The 22,796-nt window shown below is 33.9% G+C and overlaps 4 protein-coding genes across 4 annotated transcripts; 3 read left to right on the top strand and 1 right to left on the bottom strand.

Annotated features, from left to right (window-relative positions):
* Positions 1-3,208, bottom strand: LOC107907137 (putative transcription factor bHLH041). The gene is made up of 8 exons (XM_016834385.2): positions 2,750-3,208; positions 2,543-2,653; positions 2,349-2,457; positions 2,238-2,252; positions 2,067-2,129; positions 1,242-1,958; positions 774-1,148; positions 1-690 (listed from the first exon to the last, which is right to left on the bottom strand). Exons 1-8 carry the CDS (start codon positions 2,869-2,871, stop codon positions 622-624), a joined length of 1,581 nt encoding a protein of 526 aa, XP_016689874.1. The 5' UTR covers positions 2,872-3,208; the 3' UTR covers positions 1-621.
* Positions 3,209-6,081: 2,873 nt separating this feature from the next.
* LOC107907138 (uncharacterized) lies at positions 6,082-8,542 on the top strand. The gene is made up of 7 exons (XM_016834386.2): positions 6,082-6,376; positions 6,458-6,576; positions 6,770-6,852; positions 7,209-7,330; positions 7,577-7,738; positions 7,959-8,049; positions 8,120-8,542. The coding sequence occupies exons 1-7, from the start codon at positions 6,214-6,216 to the stop codon at positions 8,304-8,306; spliced, it is 927 nt and encodes a 308-aa protein (XP_016689875.1). The 5' UTR covers positions 6,082-6,213; the 3' UTR covers positions 8,307-8,542.
* A 1,312-nt stretch (positions 8,543-9,854) lies between these two features.
* On the top strand, positions 9,855-11,751 carry LOC107907140 (transmembrane protein 258). The gene is made up of 4 exons (XM_016834388.2): positions 9,855-10,049; positions 10,133-10,239; positions 11,326-11,404; positions 11,501-11,751. The coding sequence occupies exons 1-4, from the start codon at positions 10,047-10,049 to the stop codon at positions 11,546-11,548; spliced, it is 237 nt and encodes a 78-aa protein (XP_016689877.1). The 5' UTR covers positions 9,855-10,046; the 3' UTR covers positions 11,549-11,751.
* Positions 11,752-13,318: 1,567 nt separating this feature from the next.
* On the top strand, positions 13,319-19,789 carry LOC107907141 (WD-40 repeat-containing protein MSI4). The gene is made up of 15 exons (XM_016834389.2): positions 13,319-13,933; positions 14,329-14,392; positions 14,703-14,789; positions 14,892-14,954; positions 15,296-15,361; positions 15,478-15,552; positions 15,678-15,753; positions 16,039-16,255; positions 16,462-16,543; positions 17,007-17,080; positions 17,227-17,338; positions 17,445-17,519; positions 17,880-17,956; positions 18,544-18,643; positions 19,516-19,789. Exons 1-15 carry the CDS (start codon positions 13,695-13,697, stop codon positions 19,615-19,617), a joined length of 1,509 nt encoding a protein of 502 aa, XP_016689878.2. The 5' UTR covers positions 13,319-13,694; the 3' UTR covers positions 19,618-19,789.
* Positions 19,790-22,796: the final 3,007 nt, after the last annotated feature.

Raw genomic sequence — 22,796 nt, 5'->3', positions numbered from 1 at the left:
AGAAAAGGACAAGACATCGTAAGCATGTTCCAAGCCGAAATTACACAGCTTGTTCAATTTCCATTCCAAAGAAAATGAAAGTCAGAACCGCCGTCTCTAAAGTCTTAATAAATGAAGTTCTTGATTCTAAATTTGTCGGCGTAACAAACGTTCAATTATTGCCCCAAATAATTAGGCACACTACTTTACATATATCTCATCTTAATTGGTCTTGAAAAATGTAATTCCAAAAATAACACCAAAATTTCTACACCAAATCAGCCGCCAATAACATTTTTTTTCCAACAACAATAAAGAACAAAAATGTGTTGCTTTCGTGGACTCTGCTTCAACTTGAGTAAAATTGCAGTCAAAATTGGACGACACGATTATATATATTACATCATCACTAATTATTTTGTCGCTCAAATTAACAACTGATGACGGACCACGCCATCATCTAAAATACCTAGCTCTCCTCAAAATAATAATAATAATATTTTTAAAATCATACACTTTAAAATAGTCTACATTAAATAGTTAAGATTTTAAAATTATAGGAAGGGCTTAATTTGCCATAAAATTTATGTAGTATGATTAAAAAAAAGTGTAGTATGAATTAATTGGGTTTGATTAATTAGATCACTGTGCCAGGTCAGCTAATATCCTTCTCACTGCTTCCTGGAAGGTGGATTCATCCCAGTCATCGCCCTAAAAAGTATCATTTAAAAAAACAGTATTAATTAAAATTTTAATAAACATCAATTGATTTACAATTGAAAAAGCTTCATTACCTCAATTCTAAATCTCAAGTTAACATGATTAATTGAGCCTAATTCTGCTGTTCGTGTGTTAGCCTCAGTAGACATTAAGCTTATATTTCGATCGAGCTTCAAGAATTGTAGCAACTGGATTAAGATATCCACTATGGACACTTCTCCTCCAACACTGACTCTCAGCTCAATGATTCTTTGTTCTGATGTTGATTCCGGTACGGGTATAATCCGAATAGTTAATCTCTCGTTTGATGAACCATTAGCTTCGTCGGAAGAAGTCGCAGAAGCCTGAGCTGCTTCTAATAACTGGTTTTGTCTATTGAGCTCCATAATTTGAGATTTCAATGACGTCAAGTACTCCCTCGTACTTGCCAGTACTGATACTCTGTCTTTCTACAATTCCACCGACACCGACAAATTTGTTACAGCTTTTATATAATTAAACCATTGATATGGTTTTTAATATGAAGATTTGATATGGTTTACCTTGGTACCAGGAGGAAGAAGGGATCGCAATGCATCGAAACTTTCATTGAGCTTTTCTCTCCTTTTACGTTCCGATAACATATGGTGCAATTGATGGACGGTGGGGGCGCAGCTTCGCGGCTGTTGTTCACTCCTCACTAACTTGAATCTTCTGTAGAACAAAATGGCTCGTTTCAACATGCTTTGGGCTCGTAAACTTGCCCTCGCCGCTGTTGTTGTCGGAGTCCCTAACGGAGATCCGTAACGTTTAAACGCAGTAGCTTTGGAGTTTGGCTGGTAACTGGGAGGTAAGTTATGGCTTTGTTGGGAATGATATTGGGATGTTGAAGAGGAAGACGAAGAGGGAGAGGTTAAAACAGCAAGAATGGCTCTAGTCATGGCTGCATTTTCGCTCTCTAATGACGGTAAATTTATATTGCTTCGCATCTCAGATAAGGCTTGCTGCATGGCTTGTTGGTGTGGATCATACATTGAGGAAGAAGCCGGTTTGGCTTGCAGTAAAAAGGGTGTTGTTTCACTTCCGGTAGGAACTTGGGGCCGAGAAGCATTTGGGACAGTGAAAATAAGATAAGAATCTGGACGATCGGGGGATAGTGACCTCAACGAAGATGAAGAAGAAGAAGGGTTGTTGGGATCAGTGGGTTCGCTTACAGCCACCAAAGATTGCCTTGAAAAGTCTTCGGGGAAAAAAGTTCTCATCTCCATCTCCATGTTAAGCTATTAAACAACAGATAATGAATAAGTTGAGTGACAAACTATATTTTATATTGAATCACAGATTAAATTATATTATTTGGATAGTATATTAGTATTAGTTTATCTTACATTAACTGCATTGGGTGAACCTAACTCAATCTCGCCACTCTTGCATCCCATGAAAACAGCTGTCTGTACAAAACAGACGAAAATAAGCCGACGTCAGGAGGATTTATATTAACTATTATTAGATTATGAAGATCGACGGCGCCATAAGCTTTGACTGCAAACTGAACCTACCTTAATTCTTGCTTCCTGTAATAAAGACAAAAAGGTGAGTTAGATTACCATTATATATACACACATGTTTGTTTCTTTTTAATGTTAAATTTCGAGTTGATCTAATTTTACCCGATAAAATTGTCGCTGTGTCTGATGGGATGCTCGGCTTTGAAGCTCCAGTTCTCCGAGCTCGATGTATGGCCTATAATTCCTGAAAGCAAATCCTGGAACGAGACCTCTGCAGCGCGCGAAACCCACATATTAATGGCGAAAGTTAATATACAATAACAAAAAGAAAACGGGTAGCAATATTTTTGGCCTACTGGTTATTTTCAAGAGGGAATGTTAATCGTCGATATTCGAGGAACAGCACCAAAGCTCCGGGTTGGGTACTGTTTTGTTCGTTATACCATCCATCCGAACCAATTAAACAGCTGTTAAAATCCAAAATATATCAGTTACCCAAATCATAAATCATGTCTTCATAGTGCTATATGAAAGAAATTTTAGAGAGAGGTGGAGAAAGATACTTTGGTTGATGCAAGGAGGAAGAGTAGGACCATAGGCAAATGTATGTGCATCCAGTCGACTGCATGAGAAATTGAAGAAAACCAGAACGAGCTGCTCCATCGAGGAGGAAGACAGCATCCATGTGGGAGGTTTAAAAAAAGTTTATAAAGTTTTTTTTATTCTTTCCGCCTAACAAAATAGTAGTAAGAGATCCGTTTTGGATCTCATATCATCTTGAATGCTTGTTTGAGTCATTTCTGAGAAACTGGGCTGGTGAGATGATGAACAACCAGTGGAGAAGGAATCGTGGTATTTTAAGAGGAAAAAGAGAGTTGGTGTCTCAGCCTCTCATAAAATGAACGGTGACAGAGGGGATTCACACATGGCATGGGAAAAATTAAACGAATGGGAACCGAAAGACTTGTCTGGTGAAGTGAGAACTTGGAAAAGTATTTAGGATAGAGAACTGATTCAAATTGATCCATACTTATACATTTCAATCATGCTAATAAAATGACACACAGATTCAGCAGCCAACCAAGAGCAATTTTAAAAAAAAGAATAGAGAAGAAAAGTAAATGGGTCAATCTTCAAAGTCTTCCCTCGCCATAACTGGTTTGAAATAAGTCAAGGAGGGAAGGAAGGACTTATTTATTATTGTTTAATAATTCTAGCTTATACATGTTTTATAAATGATTTTAGGAATAATTTTATTGTTAGCTTATTTAGTTAAGGAGATTTTCGATTTTTTTGTGGATTTTACTTGCGGCTTTGGATCATCTAAAGTTAATTTTATTATCATGTTAAATACTTACAATCATTTCAAATATGTTGTGCTTAAGTTGTGACATAACTAATTTTTAATGTGTCCTAATATTCTATTGAAGCTAAAGTCGAACCCTTTATCGTGTTGACAAAACTTGTTCTTCGCCACCTATTTAATTTTCCTAAATAATATGATATCATTTATGAAATGAATTAATAAATATTTTCTTTTAAAAATTTATTCTTTTTAAAATATCCTTAATTATTATATATATTTAATGCAATATGAAAGTATAGATATATGGTCCTTCAAATAAAATTGTTTAAATATAATAATATGACATATGAAGGGGCCAAATCTTTGGCATTTAAGAAGATTGTAAGTTGGAACCTAACATGTTGAAAAAGTCTGGTGATCGTCCTCTTCTTCTAACATCTATTTTGATGGCCGATTCTTAACAACTACACTAAAAAGGCACATAATTATTATAAAATAGTAAATATAGGGGCAAATCAGATTGATGTTAAGGTGCGTAACACTTGGTCAAGCGCATGCTCAGTCCAAAGCTTCAGATCCACTTCCTGCCATATTTGGTGTTTATCTTTACTATATTTTAGATTTTTGACAAAACTTGCTCCCTAAAAGATGTTCATAGACCACAATCTTTACTTGGTCTGCCTTGCTTTCCATTGGGTTTAGGTAAAAAATATTAAAAAAATCATATTTTTTATTCATATAAAATTAAATAGTGAAATGGGCCATTTAATTAGGTTGAGGCTTGAGACTATTTTTTCTTTAAATCCAGCTATTAACTTAGTTTACTCATAAATATTTTTACTAGAGTCTAACTTGATTTGAACTCAATCGAATCATTTTTTATTTTATAAAATTTTAATATATTAAACTAGTTTTAAAATTTATAATTAAATTTAAATAATTTTTTATCAATAAAATAGTTTCGAATTAAATCAAGTGATGTTGAATTAAAAAGGAAAAAAATCCAAGCCTAAAAAAGAAAAATAAAAGGTTCATTAATAGATCTCAATTAATTTAAAGTTTAAACACAAATCCTTCGTTACTTTATAGATAAAAGAAATATATACATTCCACATCTTTCAGGCCACAAAAACTTGCACATCTGGTCTGTGGAATAATTATTTGGTCGAAAATGGCCTTTTTATAAATTTAGCATTGGATGAATATGATTAATCTTTTAGGTAATCGTAAATATACGACCAATCAAGAATAAGAGTACCATGTTTAATTTAGATATAAATATTTATAGTTTTTTTAATTTTTAATTAAATTTAATTATTAATGTTTGTATGATAATCTATATGACATTGTTTATGTTATATGTCACGTCAATAAATAATTTAATATTTTTTATAAATATTAAAAATTAAAAAAAATGAAATTCATATGGTCACAATATTTGGTGGAGTTGAATTCGTCCCAACGACTGCATACCCGAAACCTTGAGCTTCGATTACAACCCTAAACGACTAGCAAAAAGAAAATTCAAAAACTGTTGGTGGTAAGTCTCTGTCAACAGCTTCGATTCAGATTGAGACTCTCTCCCATTTTCTTTATTCCAATAATAATTAACGCTGCAATCAGTGAACCGGAGACAGCATCACAGCTTAGTTTCTGCTTTGCGAAACAGCCTAAATTAATGATTTATTTACAAACATTGGTCAATAGGCATGCATGAATGCGGACATTTATATTTCATGAATGTGAATGCGTTTATTTCCTTTTTTAAGTCCTCTATGGATGTTAACAATTTTTCTTTTTTGGCTATTTTTAGTTTTTTTATGATTGAGATTTGAAAATTTTAATATCAGGAAACTAAATAAACCATCGACTCCTTGTACTTTTGTTTTTTGTTCAAAATGTGTAATTTTAATATGTTAATTCAATCAAATTAGACTGTTTTTTAATATACTTTGATTTAAGTGGTTTTGAGTTGGAGGGAATGGCATTGGAATTTAAAAAGCACTATTATGTCCTTTCCACCACCTCCTGTATTTGTCAATAAATTGCTAAAATGGGCAGCAATGAGAAGAAGAAATTAGAAAAAAATATTTGTAGAAAAAAATTAAAATTTTCAGCTTCTCAAAAAAGTACTTCTTCTCTAAAAAAAGTAGCTTGTTTAAGAATACTTTTTTTATCCTAAAAGTGTTTCTTAGAAGCAAAATTAAACATATCCTTAATATATAAACAACAACTATTCAGAATTTAGACCATAACAAAAAAAAATAAAAAATAAAAAGTTTGGAGACTATTTTTTCTCTTTACAGCAATTTGCTTATTAGAGGCAAATAGAAGAAACATACTGAAACAATTTGACTAGTTGAAATTGAAGGTGCGATTTAGAAAGAAAAGGAAGATGAGGAAGTTTAAACTATGGATTATCAATTGCTCATCTTATTTAATACATCACCCTGTGTTTTGTAAGCCTTTTATGACTGACCTACCTATTTGAACGTGATTCGATCGTATACTACCAAATATCAAAGGTATCAGACCCAAGCTTATGGGGCCTCTATTTACCTTAACCCATAGCCAGTCTAAGGCTAAGTTTAGGGTCTAGTTTTTGTAAGGTTTTAATGGAGTTTAGAACCCAAGTTCATCCCATCCACAATAATAGCATAGGATACCTCTTTCAATTCCTTGTCCTGGCCTGTTACCACTACATTGAACACGTAAAAGCATATGGAAACTCTTGCTTGTAATTTTCACTCAGTTACCTTCAATTTGTCAAAATTCTCAAACTCTCTCTTTTCTAAATTCCCTCTTCACCAGGTCCGTTACTCTATCACACCAGCAACAACCTTGAGCTTGAGGATGACTCATTCTCACTCTTCTCAAAATCCAGGTCACCTTTAACTCTTTTTTCTTTTTTCTTTTTTAAAGTTAATTGATTATTGGGGATTGACCCTTTTTGTTATATTTTCAGTGATTGAGCAGCAGAGAGTTATAATTCCAAACAAGCATGGAGAAAAGCTTGTTGGATTGTTACATGAAACTGGGTCTAAAGAAATTGTGATCTTATGCCATGGTTTCAGATCCACCAAGGTTGGTATATTCTTGCTCAAACTTTTTCATATTTCTGTGTTTTGACTTTAATCAAGTATTGGGAAGATCATATCAATTAAGAACAAATAAGCTTTAGGTGTTTAATTATTGTTGAAATTTTGATATCTCTGTATGTAGCAGCACTCATATTTCGGGGTTCAAGTCCCATTCATAAAACCTGCTTGTGCTACAGGCTGATCGTACTATGGTCAACCTTGCTGTTGCTTTAGAGAAAGAAGGAATCAGTGCCTTTCGTTTTGACTTTGCTGGAAACGGGTAAGTTGGATAAATACATGAAAAAACTTGGAAAAATCGAATATACCCGTGTCCTATACCCTCATACCCTAATCCGAACCACTTAGATAGGGTACTATAACTTATATAATGGAAGGGATGATTTTCTTGGTCTTTAGTTTACCATTTTGTTGATGAGTCAGTTGTACATTTATTTACTGTACTTGCAGAACTAGAATTACTGTATATGTACATAGTTTTGAGAATATGATTTCTAAGTATGCTTCGATTCGATTGTCCAGTGGCCTAACTTTTTCCTATGTCAGTCATCGGAGTCCTGACTATTTACATAATTTTGCTGCTTTTCACATAATTACTTGTGACTTTCCACATTTCAGAGAAAGTGAAGGGTCATTTGAGTTTGGTAACTACTCGAAAGAAGCCGATGATTTGCATTCCGTTATCCAGCACTTCTGCGAGGCAAACCGCATAGTATATGCGATTCTTGGGCATAGCAAAGGTGAGTGGATTGCCTAGGTGTTTTGCTCATTGATTGTTGAACTCACACCTGGATAGAGAAAAAGAATGCCGAGTCTTGGAGGAGCTGTCTTATATATGATGAAGTGCATGTTCTTTCCGTGTTAGATTAATGAGGCTTAAGATTTAATTAGCAACCCATTTACAATGTTTGAGTCAATAGTTGACTAACGAGTTTTCATATATACACTCTTGCAAGTTCTGTATAACTAAAATAAGATGAATGCAGGAGGCGATGTTGTGCTTCTCTATGCCTCTAAGTATCATGATATCCACACTGTCGTCAACGTCTCTGGCCGCTATGATCTGAAGAAAGGCATTGAAGAACGCTTTGGGAAAGACTTTATGGACAGAATTCAAGATGGATTTGTTGATATTAAGAATAAGAAAGGTAACAGTTTTTTTTGCTCGAAGAGTTCCCCATTCCTCACCGTTGTTTTCCAACGGAAATCTTTTCTTCCTTTGCTCGAATGAGTTCCACCTTTCTAACATATAGTGCACCTATATTGCCTCATCAACGACTAATAGAGTGGATTCCACCCTTTTGCTTTGATTAGTCAATTACAGATTCGTTTCACATTGATCAAGTATTTGAGATTTTATGTCTGCAGGTGTTGAGTATCGTGTGACTAAGGAAAGTTTGATGGAGCGCTTAAGTTTAGACATGCACGAAGCATGTCTTAAAATCCCCAGAGAATGCAGGTGAGACTGAATCATATTCATCTGTATTAGACTTTCTTGAAAAAAAAAATCATCAAGTGATTATGTGCAGGGTGTTGACGGTCCATGGATCTGCCGATGAAATAATCCCTGTCGGAGATGCCTTGGAGTTCGCCAAGATCATACCGAACCACAAGTTACACATCGTAGAAGGTGCCAATCATAATTATACTTCATATCAAACTGAGTTAGCATCAGTAGTTTTGAATTATTTAAAGGAAACTTTACAGCAAGACTAGTGTTCCCAGGTACTGTTCATGCCGAGTAAAATTTCAAGCTAATTTCAGCCATGTTCTTAATAAGAATGTAATAGAAGGGACCTTAAAAAAAAAAAGAGAGGCTAATGGAAACTGCATACACTGGCCATTGCTGTTTTGAATGTTTGGAAACATGTTTTTTTTGTGTAAGTTACATTTCAGGGTTTTTTTATTACCAAAGTTGGCTTGAGGATCATAACCAATAATATATAACTTAATTTCTTTGGGGTGAGGGTTATCAAACTATGGTATTGACATATGTAGGTATGTATTAGTAAATATTAGTAATTTATTTATTTAATATTAACAGATGGTGAGCATAATAACTCTATAGTATCTTTCTAAAACTAGTGAAATCCTTGATTCGAGAGCTGGACAGTCAGAGCTAAATGTCAAAAAGTTTTAAGCTAAGTGTTAAATCATGATTTTATTTTAGCATTAAATTGCGAGAACATTGACCTCCTTTGCCACCAACGGACTACCTCCTCCAATGGGACATGTCATCTCCGTCACAAACACTGTTTCGGCAGAACTTGGTAAATCACTTCGATGAGATAATTATTGTTTGGCACCTATATATCTAACAACTTCAGTCACCTACTTGATAAGAAGCTTAAAAATGATAAACTAGTCAATCAAGTGCTGCTACATATAGTTCAAGATCAACTTATTTAAGCCTTCTCTTACCTCAAGGCGCGAATACTCACTCATTTTCTCACCTAGGTTAGTCAACTCTCACCCCTTTCTCTTGCTCACTCTTTCCTTAACCTCACTGCTACCATTGTACGACCCTTTGTCCAACAAGGTGAATTTCCTTCAATCTCCACTATAATTTTCGCTACCATTGTACGACCCTTTGTCCAACAAGGTGAATTTCCTTCAATCTCCACTATAATTTTCTTTTTAAGTGATTTTTAGAGGTGCTCGTAAACGGGTCAGCTTCATGCAAGGTATTTATTTTCATTTTTAAGCTTGGCCCGACTCAAAAAATTAATTAATTTTTTTGTTCAAGTTTGACCCAAATGAAGAAATATAAACTTGAGTCTAACCCGATTTGTCCATATTTAATATTTTAAATTAATTTTTATTTGAAAAATATAATGCACTAAATAACAATTTATTGTCAACAATATTTTAATTTTTATATATTATTATTTATTTTCAACAATTTTTTTCTATTTTTGAAAATATTTATGTGTTTTTATATATTTTGTTTTAGAATTAGGATCAAATTGAGCTTATTTGTAAATTTTAAGGGTTAATTTTTAAATTTATGACTAAATTGATATAATATGTAAAAATTGAAGGCTAAATTTGTTATTATACTGATTTTTTAACTACCAAATCAGCTTGTTATTTGTGATTTTAACGGTAATAACTAAAATGACCTAACTATATAACGTGGTTGCTTAAATTGTAAATTTTTTTATTTTAGGTGCCTAAAATAATTTTTTATAGTTGGGTGACTATCTGTGTAATTTACCCTTTTTATTATTATAAAACTTAAAAAAATATATATCATCAGATCAACGATGCAAAACACGCCAAGAATGAGAACATAAACATTTGATGCGCCGCGATGTAGGGAATTCTAAGTTTCAATACAAGCGAAGACTTGCAGGCTTCATAGTCTAATAAAACTCAGAAACCTCTTAGTCGCTCATTATTTTCACTCTTATTCGATTAAATTCCAGAACTCGAAGCGAAGAGACAAAGATCGCCATGGTAAACCCCTATTAAATAAAATCAAAGCACTTCTAGGGTTTTCAATTGTTTCTTTGAGTTTGATTTATGTTTTTTTTTCTCAGGCACCTCCTGCAAAAGCAATAACTAGTCCCGTGCCTGATGCGTGGTATCCAACCCTAGCCGTCTTCATGCTCGCCATTGGTCTTGTCCTCACTGCTTCCTTCTTCATGTAAAAACCTTCATCTGTTCTCCTTCGCAACATTTATTCCCTCTTTTACTATAACAAATTTCATTTTTGTTTTCCTTATTAGATTAAAATTGGGACTTAATTTTCGGGTTTTCCCCTATATGTTTTGAAAATTTTATGACTAGATCTGGATTTTTATTAATAATTTATAACTGATATGTTCATAGATTGATAAGACCTCTGGAAATTTTTTCAATTTTTTGATACAATGCCTAAAACCCCTCCCTAATCCTTAAATAGGAGGATAGAATACAATTGTCATTTCCCGTCGGGTGGAGAACTACATTTCACTTTTATTTACATTTGATTTGTAGAATTAATGAATTATCAATTGGAGCCCGGCATTCCATGTTTGCTTTGGGTCCTTTTGGGTTTCTGAAATACTTGTCTCAATGAGTATCTGGTTTCCCTGATTTGGTTGTGGTATTTTCAAGTTTGAATTTTTATACTCCAAGGCCTAGAATTATACACCAACTTTTTGCATGACTAAAACTGTATCTGAGCTGATCTAGTTTGTTATAGTAAAGCTTTCATTGTTCACCATGCTTTTGTTGATTTTACTATTTTAGTTTCTTTATTTTCCTGGTTTTAGAGTGGATGTTGGCATTTTGTGACTACGCAATTTCATTTGGGTTGGATCTTATAGTTAGTACTTTGAGTCCTCATTTCATTGAACCGTACTGATTAAATCTGCTTGCGCTTGGTTTTGCTTTAAAATTGCTTCGTGTGTGTTGTATCCTTTTAACCACACAATTTCATTTGGGTTGGATCTTATAGTTAGTACTTCCTCATTTCACTGTACTAATGTTACCTTAAAACTTACTCGAGTCAAAATTTTATTTTTCGCTAGAGAGTAAAGAATTTGAAATCATTGGATCTTGGAGTTAGATCTTAGAGCTCTATTTTCACTAAATTGTAGCAATGGTACATTTCAATTATCACTAGCTTCCTTGCATTTTATTTGTTTTCTCGAAAAAGCCTTAAATTTGCTTATACTGCTGCTTAATGATTGTAAAAACTTTTAAGTTAAATTCTCATGGAAATTTTCTTTTTGCTCAAAATATGCAGCTACGAAGCAACTTCTTCCAAACGAAATCGCAGTCTTGCAAAGGAGCTCACAACCGGGGGAGTGGCATCTGTCTTCCTGGTTTATCTTTTTCTATCTATTGTGGTTGGATTTTCTCATTAATTCATCTAGTTGTTTTTGTGCATGGCTGATGCTTGATTCTGGATATCCTTGCAGGGATTCGGGTCACTGTTTTTGCTACTTTCAGCCGGCGTTTATGTCTGATTTTCATATATTTTTTCAACCATTTTAAAAATTTGCTGAGCAGAATGGTGTTGAATGGAGGATCATGGCTTCGACCTTGTTACCTATAGACTCTTTTTTTTTTTTGTTATTAATCAGATAAAGAGTGCTTCTATGAGAATATTTTGATATCTCTTGGGTTTTCTTGGTGCATGCCCAAATTTATAGGAGTCGTAGTTGCATCACATTGTTTAAGTTGCACACTGGTTCAATTTGCAGTAACCTCATTCCACATCGACTCAAACAATAGTTTGATCCGAAGAGTCGTGCACAAATCCTTGGATTTTTGTGCTTCATGGTATCAGATATCAACCAATAGGTGCCGAAATGGTTTCAATATTTAACCTTAATAAGAAAACAAAACAAAACAAAAAAAAATAACACAGGACAAACTACAAGGGTTCCTAAAGCTAATCGGAGGAAGATTGACAAAACTATTTACGTTATGTTTGGTTCACATGAATTTGTTTGGTTGAAATTTGACTTTCGAATCAATTTTTCCATGCGGGCTCTGCATACCCATTCAGAGGATCGGGTCTTGAATTGTTTATTCAATGCATCTCGTAATTATTTTCTCGTTCTTTTTTAATCCAAAATCTCCTCCCACCTTTGTTCACCATTTCCTCCAACTCTTGAATCAAGGAAGAAGATAGGGATTTGAAGAGATAGAAGAAAGAGCAGTAGAATTTCAGGAGTGAAAGATGAGAGAAGGATTAGAAATTCATGTCCGTCATTTCATAACCATCCTTTGAGGCCAGATTAGTGCTCGAATAGGGACGAAGAATGGACCAAATAACAGAATGGCAGCTGTCAAAATTGCTACCAATAATCCGCATTGTTTCACTTAACAGACTTGACTCAAAACGACGCGTTTAAACTTCTTCCTACGCACCATTTAACTAAAGGCAAAACACATCGTTTTTACCAGCAGAAATTTAAAGCCTGAACTGTTGCCATGATGCAGCATTTTGTTCCATATCAAAGAAATCAATTATGGGTTGTTCTTATTACAGAGAAACAAAATCGAAGAAGAAAGCTCCCTCCATTATTGGGTACTTATATCTTGATTTGTCTCTAGCATTTTATCTCTTCGCCGAAGTCGTTTAACCATTGTTTATGTTCCACCAGCATCTTGTTTTCTGTTTGTAAACATTGTCCCAACGAAATCCTTCATACTAATTTCCTTTCCGTTGTCATCTCTTATTTCTTAATTGGCAATTATGTTTGAATTTTTTTAATTGTTTCCTATTTAGTTGAAGACTCAGTTTTTCATTTTGAAGGCCAAAGAAGTGAACAACCAAGCTTTGTCATTGTTAACCAATGCCTAAAGGTCTTATCTTTTTTCCTTTCTTTGCTTCTTGGGTCACCAGTTTTCCTATTTCGTTCTCATAATCTGTAATATATTGAAATAATGAAAATTTTGTCATTTAATTATTTTTACATTTTTTATATTTTACAAAAATAAAAGTAAAAATTAAAAAAACAATGTATGTCAAGATATGGGAGATTTGTAAAATTTTCATTTAAAAAAATTATTGAAGGCTATATTTGTTATTTGAACATTTTTCTTATGTTTTTATCACATTAATTCTTTTGAATCAAACACAACAATACTATTATAATTTTATTATATTCATCTAATTAAATTAATATTATATTTATTCAATTTAATTACAACTTTATTTTGTAAAATAATAATCTTTTATTACAGCGAACGAAATTTCAGGCCAGCTGACGAGCACCCATCATTCACCAAATGTAAAGCCACTTCGAGACATTGGCCGGTCTTACATACTGTTAGTTCCCGATATCTCAGCTAAAACGTTGGAAAGCCAATCCGACCAGTGCTAAATATAAATGGCAGTGAATCTCACGTCCCTAAGATGCTCAGCATCACAGTAACGCCTCTTGGCGCGTGACCCTCACTTCATTTCTAAAGAGCGTAGGCGTGGTTGAACGAAACCCTCATGCCTCACTCAACCAGATTTTCCTATATTTTGTTTTTGTCACTCTTCCGATCCCCATTACAGTACCAGTGGCGGGTCCCTGGAAAACAATCGCTGTAATTTTTTTTCTCTTCTTCCTTTTTCTTTTTTAAAAGTATCAGCAAAATTCCCAATCTAAAAAAATGGAGTCTCCTCAACCCCAACAACAGCAACAACAAGGTCCTAAGAAGAGAGGTCGAAAACCAAAGCCAAAGGAAGAGAAAGAACAGCAGCAACAACAAAGTGCTAGTAAAATGAAAGAGGGAAAGAAAGCTCACCAACCTAGCGTTGATGAGAAGTACACTCAGTGGAAGTCTTTGGTTCCTGTTCTTTATGACTGGCTTGCTAATCACAATCTCGTTTGGCCTTCTCTTTCTTGCCGGTACATCCAGGACCTTTTTAGGGTTTTAGGGTTACTTCTGTATTTTCGTTACAAAATATTGGGTTTAGGGTTCTGTAGCTAAAATAATATTTCCTTTTTCATTTTGGGTTTAATTGAGTTATTATGATTGATTCTAAAGATCTTCATTTTCTTATGCTGAACCCTAGTGTGCTTCTGCTGAGCTGATGATCTGCTTTCATTTTTTGAATTCCGTATTTATTTTATTTATCGTTTTGTTTTAATTGTTAGATGGCTGGCATTAATCGTTTCTTGTTGTTGAGGAGCGAGCACCGAACCTTTTTTTTTGCTTCAATTTGTGTTAGATTGTTGCAAGTTAATCCTTTTTTTTTTCCTTTCATTTTCCTTGATGATAAGCTTAATTTGGTCTTGAACAGCTGGGGACCACAGCTTGAGCAAGCTACTTACAAGAATCGGCAGCGTCTCTACCTCTCTGAACAGGCAAGTATTTTCCTTCTCAGAATATATATATATATCTTTTTGGAGTGCTTTAACAAGCTTGGATAGAAATTATGAACTGAATGAAAGGAGTCTCTATTTTTCTGTTGCTGGTTAAAGCAAAGAGATGCATCATGTAAGAACTCTTTGAGCAAATGGAATTTGAAAGAAAGCTTAGTAGAACAATGATGAAGCATATGATGAGTTTGTGGTTGAATTATTTTATTAATATCAATTTTTCATGGGACATATTTTTATTGTCATCTATTTTGACATGTTTTCTTTTGGTTATTGTCTTATGTTATAATGACAGACTGATGGTAGTGTTCCGAATACTCTTGTGATTGCTAATTGTGAAGTTGTCAAACCTAGGGTTGCTGCTGCTGAGCACATATCTCAGGTACCTCATCTTCAAGGGATTCTTTTCCTTGTTATGCACTTAAAATACTGGTGCAAGTAGCTTTCTTCTCATTATTTACATGGTTGCTTCATGTTTTTTCAGTTTAATGAAGAAGCACGCTCACCATTTGTGAAGAAGTACAAAACCATCATACATCCTGGAGAAGTATGAATCTTGTCGTTCCAGAAAAGACATGTTTATGACTTCATTTATAGTTGTGTGATGACATATCCATCCACTGACCATTTTGTTGGAACTCAGCTATCTTTCTGTAAAGTGATATAGTATTAGATTTCACAATTTAATTCTTCTTTTTGAGTTGGTGCGTTAAAATATAAGTTATGCTTCTGATGAATGACATCTGTGAGAAAAAGATTTTCTGCTTGATTAAATTCCCTGTTTTGCATGTATAACATCAAAATCTTATAATACTCATTTACCTGTTTTCTTTGTTTTTCTTGTTGATATAGTTTATTTTTTTGAGATGGCCAAATATTATCTTGCAGGTCAACAGAATCAGGGAACTTCCACAGAGCTCTAGGATTGTGGCAACTCACACTGATAGTCCTGATGTAACACTCTTTTTATTTCTGTTTTATTAAATTATTTGGAGTCCATATTTCTTTCTGGTTTTCTTTTGAGGATAGATGTTAAAAGTCTGGTTGACACGTGACTTCGTTAATTTTAGGTTCTTATTTGGGATGTCGAGGCTCAACCCAACCGCCATGCGGTTCTTGGAGCAACCCATTCTCGCCCAGATTTGGTAAATTTGTTTCAAGAAAAACAACCCATTCAGTTCTACTTGTGTGTACTTATGTATGGGGCGGCACAGAGGGATGGAGCTGAATAAACCCTTTTCACTGCTGACTTGTTTTTCCTTTTCGGCAGATTTTGACTGGGCATCAAGATAATGCTGAATTTGCTCTTGCAATGTGTCCAACTGAGCCTTATGTGCTCTCTGGAGGTTGTGAAGTTTCATCTTTCAATTAACTTGCTTGCCTAGGATTAATGCTATTATTAATGTGTTTAGTACTGAACTCTCATGGAAACCATGATCTATATGTCCATATAAGATGATGTGAGTTCATCATTACTCAAGTTATTTAGTTTGAGAGCTAAATATGCCCTTTCTCCTCATTATTTTGAGTCCTGAAAGGGATGATTTGGGTTTTTTAAAACTGGCTCAGAAAAGTGAATTTCGTTTTATGTGATTGGCATTTCTTCATAGTGACGGGAACTTTTATGACAGGGAAGGACAAATCAGTGGTTTTGTGGAGCATCCAGGACCACATAACAACAATGGCTACAGACCCTACTAAATCTCCTGGATCTGGCGGATCAATCATCAAACAAAACAAGCCTGGGGAAGGTAATGACAAAGCTGCTGATGGGCCTTCTTTAGGTCCTCGTGGTGTCTTCTGTGGGCATGAGGATACAGTTGAAGATGTTACATTCTGTCCATCAAGGTAGCTTCTTTCTCTATTATAAAATCTAAGTCATTTAATTCTTTATTGTATATGCTTATCAAGTTCATAAATTTTTCTTGTAAAAGCAAGTTTATTTAAATGGATTTTTTCAGTGGCTTGTTTTCCACTGTAGTCTTGGCTTTTGAGTTGATACTTTTGACGATCTATGGCCCAAAAATCTGAGACGTCTCTTATATGTTCTGTAGTGCACAAGAGTTTTGTAGTGTAGGTGATGATTCCTGCCTCATACTATGGGATGCACGAGTTGGCACTGGCCCCACTGTCAAGGTAATTTTCCTATTAATATTTGCATCTCTAATGGTGGTAATAATAACTGCTTGATTCTCCCTTTTCCCCTGTAGTTGTCTTTTTCATACCTGCTTTTCACATCTTTTATATATGGGTTCAGCTGGAATACAATGCCACTCCTTCAAATCCTTTGCAGAAACTTGTTGAAAGTTCTGTTCGCTGTTTTCTGATTCTAGTTATACATTGCTGTCCCTCCTGTCTGGGACTTCATTGTTGACCATTGTCTGTTCTATATCATTTAAAGTGGTTTCATTTGATATATCAAAGCCAACCCTTTAGCTTCTTTCTCCACTTATGAATTCCTCTAGGTGTAATAACTAAAGCTTTATGTTTCTCATGCTTTTTATTATCATCTTCTTAATGTTGTCTTGTTTGTAATTTTTAATTTTTAATATAGTGATGCTTCTGATGATAAGCTAAATTGTTGGTTTATTCTTCCCAGGTTGAAAAGGCACATAATGCTGATCTCCATTGTGTTGATTGGAACCCCCATGATGACAATCTTATCCTGACTGGGTATATCTCCATCCCAAGTTCCTTTCAGTTTTGCACTTTATTTTTAGCATCAAACTCTGATGCACTAGGAGTGTGGTGGTGCTTCATTTTTTGTACTGAGGGGTAAAAGATAACATGTTATTTATTTTCTTTTATTGATCTCTCAGGTCTGCAGATCATACTGTACGTATGTTTGATCGAAGAAATCTTACTTCTAATGGAATTGGATCACCCATTTACAAGTTTGAGGGTCATAAAGCTGCTGTTCTATGCGTGCAGGTGTCAAACCTGATCGTTTAGCATTCTTAATTCCTATTTTTTCCAAATGTGATTCTAACGTTATGATGTATTTGTTCTTACCAAATTTATATATCTCATGGTCCAGTGGTCTCCAGACAAATCATCTGTATTTGGCAGTTCTGCTGAGGATGGGCTCTTGAACATTTGGGACTATGACAAGGTGTGATTACTTGATCTTCTCCTGTTAATTGCCTTTGCATGATGTAACAAATGTGACACAAGGCCAGGCATATATGTTGAACATGGGGCATCTGTTAGCTGGCTACGTTTTTTAAGTTTGCATGACAGTTTTCAGTTTGGGAATATTTTTAGATTTTCACTGTCAACTTAGGAAATTGAACTCTCATCAAATAAAGGATGATGTGGTTTGTAAGTTGACAACTGTGGTTCATATCTTTGTAGGAGTAGATATATCTGTAAAATGATGGCAGTGAAAACATGCTTGCTTATTTAGCTTGTTCTAGCTGTACTTTCTACTGTGTAATATAGTGGTTGGTTTCAATTGCTCATCATGTTTTAGGTTGGCAAGAAGGTGGAACGTGCTTCAAGATCTCCTAGTGCTCCTGCGGGACTGTTTTTCCAGCACGCTGGACACAGGTTTGTAACTGTTTTTCAGTTTGTGATATATCATATGTTTGGACTATTATTTTGAACCATGCCATCTATGTCTTAATCTCATCCTCAATATACATTTTATATTTTTCTTTATTCTTTTTATTTGCTTATAGTGTTATCTCTATCCTTTTAAATTTGCACACCATGAAACTGGTTTTTGTAATGATCTTGCATGCATTTAGCTGATTCAACATTTATTTTTTTCTATTAAAAAAAACAAACAAACATGTATTTCTTACAGTTGTGTATGCATTAAAGCTTTTAACACCTTATGTTTTGATGCTCTTAAGAGTCCGTAATGGGAAATTTTAATGTTCCACCTGATAGGAGGTTTATACTCCAACATCCTGGGTACGGTGATGTGTTTCCTAGCTAATTTGAGGAGTCATGAAACTTAGTCTTGAGGCATGGCTAAGTTCTGGTTTCTAAGAAGTTGGTATTGCATGTCAAAGACGATATACCTGATTGTTTTTCCACGGAATTTGGCCTTACCTAATAAATGTTTCCAAGTTGAAAATGATGCAACCTTCGGATTTTGTTTGATCTGATGTCATAACCTCTTCATATAGGGACAAAGTTGTTGACTTCCATTGGAATGCATCTGATCCATGGACTGTTGTTAGTGTGTCTGATGACTGTGATACAACTGGTGGAGGAGGGACATTGCAGGTATATTTACTAGTTTCCAATGTAAAATGTTCTTTGTCAGAAATGCAATGCTTTTCCTTCCCCTTGAAAGTCAAAACAGTTCAAGTAAGCAGTGTGATTGTGAAGATTGATATAAGCATGGGACACAGGTAAGTCAAAAGCAATGCATCCGTTGCAAGAAAGTTTTATAAAAATGTTCTGGAGATTTCATGGCCTGCCAATACTGCAAAAACATGTTCGCGTATGGTGGGTGTAAGTGTTGGATGTGGGTATATGTCTGACGTGGGTATGTTTTATATTTTTTGTGTATTTGGAGGGCCATCTCCCATACCCCATACCTGAATTATATTGAACACTGGTGTTAGATACCGATATTTCAAGAAAAAGGAAGTCATAGCACGGTAGCCATGGGATTAGAATCACCATCGGGGTTCATTTATGGTTAAAATGTGCCACAACTCCCTGTACTTTTCAAAAATTAGGAATTTAGTTCCTGTACTCTATTTCATGGAATTTAGTCCTTATTGCTTTTCAGATTTCAAAATTCAGGTTTAATTGTTAACACTATTAAAATTTGTTGTTAAATTCAAGTTAATTACAAAGTCATTTTTTTTAATTACATGGTTATCAAGTGAGTATTTTTTTTATTTAAAAAATGTCACAGTAACAAATTTAACAGTGTTGCTAGTTGGACTTCAATTTTGAAATCTGAAAAGTAGAGGGGTTAAGTTTCATGAAATAGAAGTATAGGGACTAAATTCTTAATTTTCAAAAAGTAGAGGGACTTGTGGCACATTTTAACATTGATTTATTGAAAGCCAACCGCCCCATTTAGTGATTTCCTTCCAAGTGTTATTTGAAGAAAGAATAAAAATGTGAATGAAATGATGCAGATATGGCGCATGAGTGATCTGATCTATAGGCCAGAAGAGGAGGTTTTAGCTGAGCTGGAGAAATTCAAGTCCCATGTCATTTCGTGCGCGACAAAGGCATGAGAGAGATTGAGTAGCCCTAATGTTATGCCTTTTGAGGCTCCTTTGTAGCGATTGTAGATTTAGAGACCCTTTGCTTGGTCTAATCAACGAACACTGTTAAACAACCTTACTATTAAATTCAAGGATTGATCCAGCGTTTGGGAATGGAAAAAAACATGGATTTTATAGATAATTGAATTTCAAATATATTAGATGTTACATCTTGAAAATGATTACATCAATCAGTTAGAAGCCCGTTTTTAGTTGAACTATTTCTGAACTTTGAAAGTGTTTTCCTTCAGGGGGATGAAGAGCAAAATATAAAAGCATATATGATTACTTAGCTATTAACCAAGTGTTACCTTTTTATATGAAATTAATTTAGGTCTAGAATAATACCCCAAAAGTATGGAAATGGGGATTTGGTAGGATGATAACTCAATTTCATATAATATGGACCTTACAACTCTATGGTGAGGTTCATCTTTCATAATCTTCTCTCTTATCTCACATCGAGGAGAGAGTTGTAAAACCTCAACACAAAATAATAGGAAAGAAAAATGTGATGGTGATGGTGAGTGATGGAAAATTGGAAATACACTTCATTTGGTAATTAAAATGAAGAAATATATTTAGTATTTCATCCATCACATGTCTTTTCTCTTTGAATACCTAAGACTTTTAGCCTCTTTCTATTCATTTTAAAAGATTATTATTACATGACATCATTTTAATTGATGTAATAATAAAGTTTAGCCCTCAAAGCCTCACATTCTATCTATTTATATAAATTTTATACAGGTGATTTTTTTAGAATTATAACCAATTTGATCAAATATGAAAACATTGAAAGTTAACTTTGGTATTTTATCAATTGAACTTATGTATCATTGATTTATTTAAAAGAACCAAATTATGCAAGAAGTAAAGAGATATTTTTACTGCAACTCCAAATATATGATATTCGGACACAGGGAGTAAATCCCATCTCAAGAAGCTGAAATGAAGAAAGACTAGGGACAGTTCGTGGCTCAAGATAACTCTCTAGCTTCAACTTACAAGACTTTAACCCTAATCACATTTCTTAATTATGCTTCACAAAGTGTATTAAATACAATAATGCCCTGTTTAATGATTGGTTGGACAAACAAATTGATAAATTGTCAAATCTAAACTTAATTTACATTTGATAAAAAAAAGAAAAGTGAAGAGATGATGTAAATGAGACGCACAAAGAAAAAGCAAAACCCATTGGGAAATAATAATTTTGATATGCTTTTTACCCATCAAATCAAAAAAAGAAGACTCTCTTTGCAAAAGTAAATTACATATGGTCTTTTAAAGTTTTAACTTCCTTATTAAGCACTGGGTTCTTTTGGGGATTTCACCTTCAAATGCACGTGACGCTATGCCCCCCATACGATTTTGGGTCCATTTTTTTAAAAAATAAAAATAGTTTTGGTCACGAGAGACGATGTGGAAAATAAATATATGTATTGGAGAACTCGTACAATTTTGACTTGTCTTTGTTTTAAGCCTTGATAGCGATGCATGTTCTTTCCCACAATTAATATGCATGCCCTTATAAGTTTTTGAGTTTTGACCCATGCATTAAGATACTAGGTATCAAAAAAAAAAAAAAGCATATTAACTAAAATAAAGGGTAAATAGAAATGGATTCTACTGTTTTTATGGTTACTTCTTAAACGGTGAAGTTCTCTCTATACACCGGAGTTTATTTCTTCATTTAATTAGTAACTTGTACAGTTCACACTCTTCGACTCTACTCTTATTTCATACAATTTTGTATGTTAATAAAACTAACAAACAAACAAAAAAAAAAACAGTGATTAAAACCGCTGTTTAATCATCACTTACCTTTATTTGCATTTGATTTTTCATTTTAGAATAGATTTGATACTTAAGATATCCATCCACACCACCTTTAATGAAAGTTTGAGCCACACCTCCACGCATATTCATGTTTAACATCAATTTAATTTTGTTTTTTTTTAATTAAGATATGAGAGATTAGGGAGAATGAACGTATCATTTTTTTATTAGGTTATTTAGGTATCAATTTTTTTTAAAATAATATAAAGATTCAATATGATTTTGGTTAAAATGATAAGTATATATTTTCTTAAAATTTATCAAAATATAATTAAAATAAAATAAAATTTTAATAATTTTACAATTGAGTTGAAATTTGATTAATAAATAATATAGATATCTATCATAAACAAAATAATAAATGATGGGTCAGGTAATTAAACTGTCTTGAAAGTGTTTATCTTCACTGCCTCTTAAAAGATTTCATGGTTCCTTTATCTCACATCATTAGACCATGCCAAATTCAAAACAAAAATAATATATCAAACCCTCTAAATATTTCAAGATTTGTACATATTTGGCACATGTCGGGTTTTTTATTTTATACATGATCTTTAATTTTATGTCGATAAGATCCTGATTTAATGGAATCTCAATTCAGATTTTATTTTGATTTAAATTTCATCATTTATTCTAATCCAAATAAGGATATACCTTGGTTATTGGTCCATTCATTTGTGCATTGAAATTTTGTAATTTCTTTAGGTTTATTTTACTACTCATGAAGAGTAATCTTTTCAATTTTCATAGCTTTTTTTTTGAGTAAAATATCAAGGCTTCTTATTATAACTCTTAAAGACAAGAAAATTAAATGAAGAGCCTCGATCAAAATGGAAGGGCTAGTCAAAATACAACAGAGAAAACTTATCCAGTTTCCCCCGAGAACAAAACTTAGCATCAATCGCCTTTCTACAAAATTTTGTTCTTCTGATAGATCAATACACTGCTGCAGACAAACCAGAATCAAACATCCACCGCTAGTCCCGTTCTACCAGATCCGTTGCTTCTCCAGGTACGTTCTCTACCCAAAATTGAGGGCTTTCAAAGTTGAAACCTATTTGTGCAAGCTTATGAGCAACTGCATTTGATTCCCGATTTGTGTGCTAAAAAGAAATAGAATTGAAAATTGGGGCCTTCATTTTAATTTCCTCAATATAGGTCCCAATCTCAGATTTATCTTGGGTCCCTTTTTGGATCTTTACTTACTATTGTTCTTGAATCCCCCTCCAGTATCACCTCCCGAAAACCCATTTCTATCGAAAAATCCAGCGCTTGGAGACATGCTAAGGCATCCGCCGCATGGTTGT

The sequence above is a fragment of the Gossypium hirsutum genome, chromosome D05 (genome assembly GCF_007990345.1).
Source record: "Gossypium hirsutum isolate 1008001.06 chromosome D05, Gossypium_hirsutum_v2.1, whole genome shotgun sequence".
NCBI lineage: Eukaryota > Viridiplantae > Streptophyta > Magnoliopsida > Malvales > Malvaceae > Gossypium > Gossypium hirsutum.
This window is presented reverse-complemented; position numbering and strand designations above follow the sequence as displayed.

Coding starts and splice junctions, on each gene's coding strand:
- LOC107907137 (XM_016834385.2), bottom strand. CDS start 2,871: ATGGATGCTGTCTTCCTCCTCGATGGAGCAGCTCGTTCTGGTTTTCTT. Junction 2,654..2,749: donor TCCTCCTTGCATCAACCAAA/GTATCTTTCTCC, acceptor GGATTTTAACAG/CTGTTTAATTGGTTCGGATG. Junction 691..773: donor ACTTGAGATTTAGAATTGAG/GTAATGAAGCTT, acceptor GATACTTTTTAG/GGCGATGACTGGGATGAATC.
- LOC107907138 (XM_016834386.2), top strand. CDS start 6,214: ATGGAAACTCTTGCTTGTAATTTTCACTCAGTTACCTTCAATTTGTCA. Junction 6,853..7,208: donor TTTGACTTTGCTGGAAACGG/GTAAGTTGGATA, acceptor TCCACATTTCAG/AGAAAGTGAAGGGTCATTTG. Junction 7,739..7,958: donor TGATATTAAGAATAAGAAAG/GTAACAGTTTTT, acceptor TTATGTCTGCAG/GTGTTGAGTATCGTGTGACT.
- LOC107907140 (XM_016834388.2), top strand. Junction 10,240..11,325: donor CTCACTGCTTCCTTCTTCAT/GTAAAAACCTTC, acceptor CAAAATATGCAG/CTACGAAGCAACTTCTTCCA. Junction 11,405..11,500: donor GAGTGGCATCTGTCTTCCTG/GTTTATCTTTTT, acceptor ATATCCTTGCAG/GGATTCGGGTCACTGTTTTT.
- LOC107907141 (XM_016834389.2), top strand. CDS start 13,695: ATGGAGTCTCCTCAACCCCAACAACAGCAACAACAAGGTCCTAAGAAG. Junction 13,934..14,328: donor TGGCCTTCTCTTTCTTGCCG/GTACATCCAGGA, acceptor GGTCTTGAACAG/CTGGGGACCACAGCTTGAGC. Junction 15,553..15,677: donor CCCATTCTCGCCCAGATTTG/GTAAATTTGTTT, acceptor CCTTTTCGGCAG/ATTTTGACTGGGCATCAAGA.